We start from the raw sequence: 13365 nt of genomic DNA on the forward strand, positions 1-13365 counted from the left end.
TGAGTTGTGAGTGGAGAGACAGGGGTAACCCATGATGAGTGAAGTGTTGGATAATTCAGTAAGGAAGAATTGGATGGACTCGCGATGCTCTCCGATGCAAATCTGCACAGGCCGTGTGCATATTCTGACTATACCAGAGATCCACCAATGGCTGTGATGCAGAAGAGGTGAGAGATAGGCTTCGTACGGAGTCCAAGCTGCACACACACAGTGTCCAGTCCAGAAAGTTGCCTTCTGCACCAGAAGCCACCAGAGCCTCCAGTGCACATAGAGCCGCCGGGGTTTGAAGGGGTACAGAGAGAGAGTTGGGCTATGGTGCTGGAACAAGGGCTGGGAGTGGTGCCAATTTTCTTAAAGGCAGTAGCCATTAGATGCATAGATGATTAACAACTCCACAGTAAGCACACAAGTTGTTTATCCTATGATGCTTATGCTTTTTGGGGGGGGGAGGGGTTAAGTGAGTTGTTCCTAACTGCAAGGCATTGTGAATGAGTGTCCTGTAGCCTGAAATGGTTCTGGCAGGAGATCTGGAGGTTTGTTAAACAAGACACTTGTCAACACAGAAGACCAGATCGATGAGGCTTTCAAAGTTGATATGCATTTCCTGGGTAGACTAGCACTCTGAGAGGCCATGATGGTAATGGGCCAGCAGTGCTGCTGCATTCCAGCTGCACTCCACTGAGAAAGTACTGAATTCCAGCACGAAGCGTGAGCCTTGACTCAGGCAAAGTATCTGATTCACTGTCCACCCCCACCCCTCCACATTGATGGTTGAAAATTCCACACATTTCTGCGGTGAATTCCTCATTTATTGCAGATGGTTGTTCTATTGTCCCAGTTAGTGGCAGTCCAGGTCAGAACCTGCCAGTTAAGAGAGTTGAAGGTTATCTTGGATTGGTCTGTTGAAACTGAGATGGCTGCAGCTCGAAGTGCAGGAAGCCCTGGGACAGGAAACTTGCAGCATCAAGTTGGAGATTTATTGTTGCATTTAAGCACTGGAATCCAAAGCTCCAAGGGAGAAGTTTGCCTGTCACAGGGTTGCTGTAACAATATCGAGAGATGGTCGAGAGTGCAGAAGAAATGGTCAATGGCTTCCTGCTACTTCTGCATCGTGTACTCATGTCGGCATTCAACTTCCACTTGAAGCAAATTCTGCTAGTCAATCACTGGTTCACCCATCCTGTCAGCAAATGCCAAGTAGGTTTGAGCCAAATACAGAGCAATGGAGTGATTCAACAGTGAATAAACACTTTAGTCAGAAACTGCAAAATAACAAGCCACGGGGGGGGGGGGGGGCGGGGGTGCGCACAAAACAAGAAAGAACAGATACTTAACATGACAAGCCAACAAGGTAATTGAAGGCTAGGAGCAACTCGTAGAGGCTAGCTGTTTCATATAAAAGGTAACAAGTGTTATGGTTTGTAACTTCAAAACATTAAACTAATTCAAAGGAAGACACGGGAGTCTGAAATGAGCATCTAACTTTGTGTTTAAGCAAGTGTGGACCTATCAGGTGGTAGTGTGATGACGTATGCAATTCACGTATTTTTACATATAACCACAATTAATTAGAAAACAATGAAAAATGCTTAACTAAAAATGTAATTGCAAGATTACTCAAATATTACTGAAATATCAAATACACAACACTCTCCCTGCTTACCTATAAAATCCAACTCAATAGAGAATACATCTCAACTATATACACAGTATATTATATAATACAACTACTACCCTAAAGGTCGTTATAGCCAGGGGTGGTAATGGCACAAGCTCCCACTACCTATTAAATGCTCCCAATAGCATGGATTCCTACATTGAGTTCAGTGCTGACTGGTAACTCCTGCAATGCTGCTGGGACCAAACTGTATCGGTATCTGCCGTCCCTTTGGGTTCATCAGAAGCATGGAGGGGAGAGCTTGCTACATGGGCAACAGCTTGCTCTCCATATTGTACTGCCAGGCTTGTGTATCTAGACAACTGGGATGCAATATCCATGGTCAACTCTGGCCAATGGAGGCTTCAGCCAGCAATATACAGATATCCACAACATAGTAAATTTTAACTTGTCCCATTCAGCCTAAAGATTTAATGGCTGAGAAGGATCTCTTACTCTTTTGTGATAATATCTTTTTTGATTGGGGGGTGTGGAATCACTCTTTTTAGCAGGTGAAACTTGTGGCCGTGAAAATAATCTCAGATTCTGGGGATTCTTTGGTGTTGGATGTAGGAATTGACTCTGAGATTGCAGGAAGTGGTTCTGGCAGCAATTGTCACCACTCTTTTTCTAGTTTGTGCATCTTGATCTTGGGAAATTTCATTTAGTTCACTGGAGTATTCTCTTATCAATCCTTCTATTGCTCCATTTACGATCAGATCTCTCCTCTTGGTTTCCTTGTCTACAACATCATCTGACGAATGCTCTGTTTTCATATCACCATTGACTCCTATCTTTTTGGCCTCCCATTTATCCAGCTGGGCTTTGGTTTTTGCATCTACTTTTACAAGCAGCTTTTTGTCTCCCACTTGAATAACATTAATCCATGTAGAGTAGATTCTGGTTCATTATACCTACAAAAGTCAAATGCTTATAACTTTCATGAAGCTCCTTCAGTTTATTTTCAGTTTAAAACCAAACTACATTTCACAAGTAACTTTCCCATTAACAAATTAGAAGCTTTCTCCGATATGTTCCTTACATTCCAGCCAGAGGCACAGAGGTTGACACCAACACCTGTTTGTCCTCTGTTGGGCAATAGTTCCTGGTGTTTGGCATGGTGACATTTGGGGCAGCATTCAGTGCCTTTGGTTAATTCACTTTAAATTGACTTTGTTGCAGGGAATGTGGTATGCAAATTGTGGCTGGATCTCCGCTCAAGTTTTAATTGTCGCAGCCAATCATATCCCTACAATGCTGGTCCTCCTGTTTTTAACACATACAGCTCAATGTGGTGTACTGGTTGTTTTATTTCACTGTCAGGATCATTATTCCCATATGAGTTACCTTTTCTACAATATAAGGTCTCAGCAGGATATTGCAGACTTCAGTTTAGTATCTATGAAATGCTGCTCAGACACATTTTGTGGAATGACTGCACTAGCAGAGCTGGATTCCAACTCCATTTCAATTTATTTAACCACAAACAACAGAAAATCTGCAGATGCTGAAAATTCAAGCATCACACACAAAATGCTGGAGGAACTCAGCAAGCCAGGCAGTATCAATGGAAAAAAGTCTCGGATTGAAACGTTGACTGTACTTTTTTTCATTGATGTTGCCTGGCCTGTTGAGTTCCTCCAGCATTTTGTGTGTGTTACTTAATTATTTTACCGTTCATTTCTGACGTACAGCATATTGCTTGTCAATTGTGAATTTTCACATTGTAAATCTTAAGGCTACACAGCCTAGTATCACCCTTATCATTATCAGATTGGTTACTAACAGTGTGCAGATTAGTGTATCTGTTGACACTGCAACTTGACTTTTTATCTTTTTCTCTTCCCTGTGCAGTCCATTTATTTTTGTCTGCCTGACGACACTCTCTTTGTATGCATTCTACTTTGTTGCAAGTTTCACCGTTAAACCCACATTGGTCTGGTGTATGTGAGCCCCTGCCAGGCTGGCCTCTATCTAGATACTGCAATATTGCTCATGGTCACCCTCATTCTTGACTTCAACTCCATTGTGCCTCTGTCATTACCATCCAGAACTCACTGATTATGTGTGTTAAGTTCTTCTGTTCACTGTTCACTGCCTTGTTTTTAACTCGACAGTCTCCGCATGTGCCGGGCTGCTTTTTTCACTCACCACTCCTCACTGCAGTGTTTTTCAGTTTGAACTTCTTGTTGCACTTCAACAGGTTGGTAGCCATCTTGGGTTTGTTTTTAAAGATATCTTATCACCACTGTTATGTTTTGTAACTTCAAAACATTAAACTAATTCAAAGGAAAAAAGGGGAGTCCAAAATGTGAGTCTCGTGCACAGGGCATGCGCATATCATGTGGTAGTATGATGACATTTGCAATTCATGTATTTTTGCATATAACCGTAAAAATTATATAAGCAAGAAAGGATGATTAAACAAACAATGTTTATGAAATTACTCAAATATTACTATAATATTAAATACACAATAACAAGGACTGTGGATAAGAGCTGGGTTTTAATAGGCTGCAGGTTATTAGCTGAAAATGAGTGGCAAGTAACTTGTGACTTCTGCTAGCTGAGTGGAGACTTGGAGGTGTCTGTCTGTGCAGGCCTGACAATTGGCTTTTATTAATTATTTACTGTGCCTGCATTTTGAAAATTGTGCACCAGGATACCCAAATATCTGTATCTCAGAGAATGACAATCTCTTACTATTAAGTGCTATTTTTTTGTCTCAGTTTTTCTACTAAGCTGAACAATAACTCAATTTGCTAGATTTTTGTTCACTCACTTAATCTCTGTAAATTCCTTTATAGTCCCCTCCTTATTACTGCTTCACAATTTACATTCCTATTCTTTCAGTCAGCTGAAAATTTAGGCACATACCTTTAGTCCTTTTATGCAAGTACACTGCATAAATTGTAATAAGTTGAGACCCCAACCCTGTTCCTGAGTCATGCCATCAAAGACATATTTATGTTTACTTTCTTTCTTCTTGCTTGCAAGTCAGTCATCTATTCACAACAATATGTAATTTCCTACACCTGAGCTTTTATTTTCTACAGCTGGCATGGTACATTATCAAATGCTCTTGGAAATTTTGGTACATCTGCTGATTTCTCTTTGTCCACTGCATGTGTTATTTTTCTCAAAAAAATCAATGCATTGGTCAAACATTGCTTCAATTTTGTGAAGCAATGGCTACCTTGAATTGTCTGGTTATCACAATGCTTTTTCTCAGTGACCCAATGTATCATCTTTAATAATAGTTGCTAATACCTTTCCTATGTTGCATATTAAGCCAACTGGCCAATAGGTCCCTCTTCCTCCCTCTCTTTTTCAAGAATCTAATTGTTGTATTCAATTTTTTGACTGGGACTTGAATGCTAAGTCTCCCAACATAAAGCTATAAGTATAAGTAATTGTGAGCCATATTGATAGCTTGAAGAAATGAAGATCCAGAAGTGAGGAGCAAAAATTCAATGGGCGAAAATAACTGTATCTGCAGTTCAGGCTAATTCTGCTATCTGCATATGTAAATAGAAATAAAAGATAGGGGTACATCATCCTCTGGCAGTGAATTAAAGGACTTATCTTTACGTAAGATCTTTAAATTTGTAAATAATCTTCATAAATCCATAAAAATATTAGGAAAATATTGTTATGATCATACTTGAATACAGACCTTTCAATCAATCCAGTATTATTTTATTGCCTTTTTAAAAAATTCACAGAACCTTGCACTTCTTGGTCATAGCAATGTACAAGAGAGTCATTGACTCAAGGTGTCTAAGGTATGTAAACAGCTTCCTCAATCATATTCCAATGTCAATTTTGATACAACTATTATAGGTACTGACAATTGACAGAATATGTTCAGTGTTTCACAAAACTGCAAACCTAAATTTGAAAGAATAATTGAAAGGATTGTATTCTAGTAAGCAGCAAAAACAATGCTTCTAATCTGTACAATGTAACAAGTAAAAGGTTTCATTACTTCTGTCATCAGTAAGTCTCAGAATTGACCCGATTTTAGGTCATTACATTACAGAGTGGAAATCATTGATTATTGTATAGGTAGGTTTAGTAATTTGTTATACATAATTCCAGAAATATGCATTTTAACGAATGGATAGAATTTTCAGTATTGAATCACATGACAATAATTCATAACTCCCAAATGAATATGAAAATGATGTGCTGTGTTTTCATGTAGTATCATCAAAATGACAGACACCTCAAAGATGAGGCATCCATCATTAACGACCTCCTCATTCAGGGCATGCTACCACCAGAAAGGAAGTACTGGAGCCTTAAAGCATACAGTCAACAATTCTGGGGGTAGCTTCGTCCATAGAAACACAGAAAACATAGATAGCACAATACAGGCTCTTCGGCCCACAAAGTTGTGCCGAACATGTCCCTACATTAGAAATTACTAGGCTTACCCATAGCCCTCTATTTTTCCAAGCTCCATGTACCTATCCAAAAGTCTCTTAAAAGACCTCATCATATCCGCCTCCACCACTGTTGCCGGCAGCCCATTCCATGCACTCACCACTCTCTGAGTAAAAAACTTACCCCTGACATCTTTTCTGTACCTACTCCCCAGCACCTTAAACCTGTGCCCTCTTGTGGCAGCCATTTCAGCCCTGGGAAAAGCCTCTAACTATCCACACGATCAATGCCTCTCATAATCTTATACACCTCTATCAAGTCACGACTCATCCTCCTTCGCTCCAAGGAGAAAAGGCCGAATTCACTTAACCTATTCTCATAAGACATGCTCCCCAATCCCAGTAACATCCTTGTAAATCTCCTCTGCACCCTTTCTATGTCCACTTTGCCGTTAGATTTCTGTAGGGACATTGAGTCACCGCTTTTTTCTCATTATGCACTAATTATTTAATGTAACTTGTGAATGCATATATATTTATTGTAAATTACAGTTTTAATTGCTATGTATTGCAATGTACTGCTGCCGCAAAACAACAAATTTCACGACAGGTGCCGCGACGTTAAAACTGATTCTGATTCTGATTGTTGGTAACATCGCCTCAATCAGCTTCTGGACTCAACAACCACGTTTTCTGTTTTTGCTTCTGAATTCCCGCATTTATAGTTTTTCGTTCCAATAACGTTACATAGTAGTGTACTTTATTTTTGGATGGAATGATCCACCAACCTGATTTATTAACTCTGTATGACCTATTTATTATTTCCAGGATTTCCTCGCTTGATTATTTCAGATTTACAGCACCCACAACTTTTTTTAAATTTTTTTTTATCATTGTGGTATTTCATTAAGAGTTCACTTGACTTAAACCGGATTGGAAGTGTTATGGTGCTGAGAAGGAAAATGTGTCTAGTTTAAATAAACTAACTTCGCCAATTTCAATTGGGGCTTTCCAACTCTACACTTTTTGACGCTAAAATGAAACAGGGTCATTGTTACCAATAGCTGAACAGATAAACCAGAAAACACCCCTCATAATCTAGCCTAATTTAACGGATCAAATTAATAGTATTTGCGCAAGGAATACAAGCGCAGAGGGAACCCCCAACGTGAACCGATTAGCACAGTTTGAATCGGCATTTTGAAAAGATGTGAAACGATAAACGCTAGTGGAAAAACAAATTCGATTACTTTATTGCGCCGACATTGTTTCAGTCTCGGTTTATCCAACATCAACGTGTTCAAATTTCAAAGTGCACCACTTGAAAGTACTGCAAAGAAACCGGAGTAAGGTCCTGAAGCAGGGTGGCAGTGTTATTGGCTGGCCATACTGATCACATGATGGTTAACCAAGGCAACCAGCAACAGTTTACATTTCCGCCTGCCAAGTTTCCGGAGATTCTCCCATTGAACTTAGTGTGCGAGACAAAAAGACACGGCCACTGCCACCAACAAGACGGCTCTCCCAGCTGCCGGGTAGTGTGGGTTCGACTGCACTTCCATCAAGGTACTCTTCAGCTTCTCAAAGATAATCTTCTGCACACAAAGTTGCGAGTGTTTCTGTTGGAAAAAAAGATGTTCCTTTCTTGCTGATGGCCTTTGTGGATACCGATTAAAGGTCCAAATAATACCGGCATAATTTGGTAATATTTTAAAACCAAAGCGTCACGAATCAATTGGAATTGAAGTCTCGTGTATAGATCTCGCAAAAGAGAGGGCATACAACAGAGCAAAAGTTACAGGGAAGACAGAGGTTTGGGAAGCTTTTACATCCTTACAGAGAACAACTAAAAAAAAACATTAGGAGGGAAAATATGAAAGCAAGCTAACCAACAATAGCAAAGTAGATAGTAAAAGCATTTTCAAGTATGCAAAAAAAAAGAGGTGAGAGTGGATATAGGACTGCTAGAAAATGAGGCTGGAAAAATAATAATGGGGACCAAGGAGATGGCATATGAACTAACTGAGTATTCTGCATCACTAGCAGTCTGCCAGATGTTGAAGGGTATGAGAGAAGAGAAGTGAGTGCAGTTATTATTACAAGGGACAAGGTGCTCAAAAAGCTGAAAGGCCCAAGGCACCTGGACCAGATGAACTGCGCCCTAGGGTTCTGAAAGAGATAGCAGTAGAGATTGTGGATGCATTTGTGATGATTTTCAAAAATCATTGGTATCTGGCATGGTACCAGAGGACTGGAAAACTGCAAATGTCCCTCCACTCTTTTAGAAAGGAGGAAGGCAATAGAAAGGAAATTATAGACTAGTTAGCCTGACCTCAGTGGTTGTGAAGATGTTGGAGTCGATTGTTAAGGATAAGGCAATGGAGTACTTGGTGATACATGACAAGTTATGACAAAGTCAGCATGGTTTCCATAAGGGAAGATCTTGCCTGACAAACTTGCTGGAATTCTTGGAGGAGATTACATGTAGGATAGATAAAGGGAATGCACTGCATGTTGTATATTTGGACTTTCAGAAGGCCTTTGACAAGGTGTCACACATGAGACTGCTTACCAAGTTAAAAGCCGATGATATTACAGGAAAACTACAGGCATGGTTAGAGCATTGGCTGATTGGTAGCAACTGAGAGAAAAAGGATCCTTTTTTGGTTGGCTGCCAGGGACTAGTGGTGTTCCACAGGGGTTGGTGTTGGGACTGATTCTCTTTGTGGTGTTTATCAATGATTTAGATGATGGAATAGATGGCTTTGTTGCCAAGTTTGCAGATGATTCGAAGATTGGTGGAGGGGCAGGAAGTGGTGAGAAAACAGGTAAGCTGCTGAAGGACTTAGATTAGGAGAATAGGTGAGAGAGTGGTAAATTATATACAATGTTGCAAAATGCATGGTGATGCAATTTGATTGTAGAAATAAATGTGCAGACTATTTTCTAAATGGGCAGAAAATCCAAAAATCTGAGATGCAAAGGGACTCAGGAGTCCTTGTGCAGAACACCCTGAGGTTAACTTGCAGTTTGAGTCGGTGGTGAGGAAGGCAAATGCCATGTTAGCATTCATTTCAAGAGGTCTAGAGTACAAGAGCAAGGATGAGATGCTGAGGCTTTATAAGACACTAGTGAGGCCTCACTTGGAGTATTGTGAGCAGTTTTGAGCTCCTCAACTAAGAAAAGTTGTGCTGGTATTGCAGAGGATTCAGAGGAGTTTCATAAAGATGATTCTGGGAATGAAAGGGTTATCATACATTTGATAGCTCTGGGTCTGTACTCACTGGAATTTAGAAGGATGAGGAGGGATCTCATTGAAACATTTCAAATGTTGAAAATCTGAGGCAGGGTAGATGTGGAAAGGATGTTTCCCATGGTGGGGGAGTCTAGGACAAGAGATTACAGCCTTAGGATCGAGGGGCGTCCATTGAAAAAGATGCAGAGAAATTTCTTTAGCCAGTGGGTGGTGAATTTGTGGAATTTATTACCACAGGCAGCTGTGGAGGTTAGATTGTTGAGTGTATTTAAGGCAGAGCTTGATAGGTTCCTGATTGGATAAGGCATCAAAGGTTATGGGGAAAAGGCCGGGGAAAGGGGATGAGGAGAGGAAAAAAAGAACAGCCATGATTGAATGGCAGAGCTGACTCAATGGGCCAAATGGTCTAATTCTGCTCAAATGTCTAAAGGTCTTATGGACATTTGTCTTTCCAAGACAAATTGTAATTTGATTTTTTTAATCTCAATATAATCATAATCTGGTATTATCATTAAGGAAATTGATTACAGAATAATTATTTCTGCCAAAGTATTCAACCTTCCTCAAGTGGAATAGAAGTAAAATCCGATAGCAAAGTGACATATAAAGTTTCAACTTTACAAAGTATTAGAGATGACTATGAAACATTGTTAGTAAAAATTGATTGTAAGGATTTGTAAATTCACTATTCCAGAAAAAAACCCTTTGAAAGGTATCTGCTTGGCATATTTTTAATTGTAAAGTTTGAGATTTTTTTACACAGCGTATTCATGTACCCCCATTCTCAGCACAAACCATGTAATTCTCTTTATATACATATAAATTTGCTTGACATAATAACAGAGGGTCTTTCCCCATAGAGCCATTGTGACAGTTTCACACCGTGAATCCTTCAGCATGAGGTCTTGAACCTACAACATTTGGCCATGTCATAGTGGAAGACTACCAAGTGTCAGGCAGACAACTTGGCAATTTACACTGAGCTAATAATGTTATGAACGCAGTTACTATTTGTCTCACTGGGGTCTCCCTAGAACAGAATATAGAGCATATGCAAATTTTCAATGTAAGCTTAAACAAAGAACTCAGCATCTCTTTCCGTAACCTATACAAGATGGAGATAGAAGCTGGCAGCCACAAGGGCAATGTGTGATGATGAGATTAAAACCCCAGCCATGTATGAAGGTTTCACAAGGAGAGGTCCTTGCAGCACAACCAAGAAATGTCTTGTCCTGTTTGTTTCAAAGTTTTGGTGATAAGGCTGGTCTATTTAGGAAACCAATGGACAGGATCCACTACCCCCTGCCACCCCTTTTTCTGCAGTGCTTAAAGCACTTTCCATGAAAACCACTGCCTGACTGAGTTATGTTAGCAGGTGTTTGTCTCTGTCAGCATTTGTCTAAGGGACACGTGAGACAGCTGGGGTCTAAATGAATGGAATGTTTCATGACAGCATAAGCAGGCCCAATGGCAGGTAGCATCTCTGAACATGGTAACATTTGGTACCCAGAATGTATGCATAGCTAAATAAAGGATATCCAGAGTCCAGGCTTCTGCTCTGCACTCAAAGTCCAACACTGTGGAGGGATGCTCTGGGTTGGTGACTCCCAAGATCAGATGTCCATAAGGCACAAGGAAGCACTAGAGCCAGTCAGTTGGCAAGACTGGAGTTCGGGATCCTTTCATAAGCTAGTCTGGGGTGGTTGAGGCTGAAGACTATAGTCTGAAAGTCCATCGGAAGTCCGGAAATTGAAGTCCAATGCCTAAAACCTGGAGACTGAAGAATGGAGGCGTGTTTTGCAGTTGGAGGACTGTCTGCACGTGAAAGGTGGGTGGGTAGAAGGGAGTAAAGGGGCTTGTTTTGATGTTTGTTGTGTTCTCTGTTGTTCTGCTGAGTACTGAGAGCATGCTATGTTGGTGCCAGAATGTGTGGAAACACATACAGGCTGACCCGGCACATCCTCCGATTATGTTGATTGTTAACACAAAGATGCATTTCACTGTATGTTTCCATGTACAGGTGATACATAAATCTAAACCTGATCTGAATCTAAAGCAGCCACATATAAAGGTAGCCATCAGGGTGAGAGCCATTTTGTATATCCACCCCCTTCAATTATTAAAAGATCTACATGTCAATCTTCTGGGGACGTTGTCCCTTTTTCGATATTGTGGAAGATGCTGGGGTTATTGCAGCAGCACAGGCACAGGATCTGAGTAACACCAGGACCGACAGCAAGAGCACTTTAGACCCAGTGACCAGGTTCTAGCATTACTTCCACAATCCCAGCTTCCATTTTATTTCCTCTATAAAGTCCACCCAGGCTTTATGAATGTCCTGACTCCTCTGAACAACATTCACAGACTCTTCAGATGATCACACCCAGTGAAAGAAAATTAGTCAGACCAGTTGACAATGATTGATTGACTATTTATTTATTTATTTATTTGTGCAATATCACTACACATTTTCTCTGCAACTAACTCAATCTCTGAAACCAATTGGAATTGCTTATATATGCTGATCAGTCTGTGGATAAACAGTGCATTTGAGCAATAGGTGGCAGTGTTGTCCATGACTGGGGAAGTACATGGGATCTTCTGGTGCTCTTCAAGCCCCTAGTTTCTTGCACCTGACTGATGCTAAGTAGGAAATAGACCACATTTCTTTCAATCCCATTAAGAAATTGGTTGGCAGTGCCAGATTCAGTCCAATCACCATATTTAAGATTTCATTTCAAAGACCCAATTCCCAACAAAATTAAAAGGGAAATAATTGGTTGATTAGTGCTTGCACTGAACAAAACTTCAAGGGGAAGCATTATCTCCAGTGGTTTACCTTGAATAGCATATGCTTGGAAGACAATCATTCCATGACTGAATTGAAATTAACCTGAGACATCAAAAACTAAATCCAATCATCTGTGCAAACTGGTCTCCCAGCTGATAATCATTTAAGCTAAATCTTCTAAAAATGTGGAAATTGCTCTCATCTGAGCAAATTTAATTTAAAAGTTATTTGATGAACTGTGGTACATGGACGAAGATAAATTTTAGCAAAGTTATCGCTGAGGAGGCTAGTGTCAGCTCCATCATGGGCACTAGCCACCTCGTCATTGAGGACATCTTCAAAAGGCAGTGTCTCAAAAAGGCAGCATCCATCATTAAGGACCTCTACCTTCCTGGATTTGCTGTGTATTTCTATTGGAGTGGAGTCACGGGAGCCTAAAGACACACACTCAACTTTTTAGGAACAGTTAATCCTCTCTGCCATCAAACTTTTGAATAGCCATGAATGCGACCTACATATTTCAAATTATAATTTATGGTACTGTATACTTTATATATTATTCTGCACTGGTGCCACAAAACAACACATTTCACAACATATAGAAGTTATAATAAACCTGATTCTGATTAATAAGATGCTGCCGTGGCACAAGAAAATATGTAAATAAATGATGAAAGTGGATTGAATCTTGCAAACATTGTTAATTTCCATTTCAGTCAGGAGACAAATGGAAAATGGCTGGAAAAAAGAAAGAAACAGCACTGCAGGTACGACTAGGAAATTAAATAAACAGCTGCAATCTAAAGGTTCCATTGGATTTGTTACCTACTTTTATTAATAATGAAACATTGTAAAACTATCCCAAATAATTTTTATCATGTACTTTCATCTAGAACTTCATAGATTGTTATGCAATTCAATTTCTAAGAAAATTCTTTTTGGTTGTACTCTAAAATGGATGCAGGAGGGCCATTATGCCTTAACAACAAAGGGTGCTTGTGAGGGTGAGTGTAAAGGAAAAGGAATTGTAAAAACAGCAAGGACTCCCCCAACAGGCTCATTTGACTTCATGCATGTAACTTGCATGTCTATCATTACTGCAAGCTCATAAGGACAATGTAAAAGCTTTCCAACAAAATCAGAATTTAAGACTTCTGGCAGGAGTTTTCGAGGACTTGGGAAGCTCACCAGTAAACTGGAGATGAGACTGAGGTGCATTTGATAAGATGATTCAAGTTCAGATTGCTCAGTCTCAATAAATGCTCAATATAAG

General features: G+C 40.0%; 1 protein-coding gene across 2 annotated transcripts in view; it reads left to right on the forward strand.

Annotated features, from left to right (window-relative positions):
- Nucleotides 1–7481: 7481 nt before the first annotated feature.
- The window catches only part of nme9 (NME/NM23 family member 9), a 69967-nt gene continuing 64083 nt past the window's right edge, over nt 7482–13365 (forward strand). For both annotated transcript variants that reach the window (XM_059967081.1, XM_059967082.1), the window contains exons 1-2: nt 7482–7611; nt 12809–12859. In XM_059967081.1, coding sequence (XP_059823064.1) covers nt 12827–12859 — 33 coding nt within the window. In that variant the 5' untranslated portion in view covers nt 7482–7611; nt 12809–12826. The remainder of the gene's footprint in view (nt 7612–12808; nt 12860–13365) is intronic.

Source organism: Hypanus sabinus, chromosome 4, assembly GCF_030144855.1.
Source record: "Hypanus sabinus isolate sHypSab1 chromosome 4, sHypSab1.hap1, whole genome shotgun sequence".
Classification (NCBI taxonomy): Eukaryota; Metazoa; Chordata; class Chondrichthyes; order Myliobatiformes; family Dasyatidae; genus Hypanus; species Hypanus sabinus.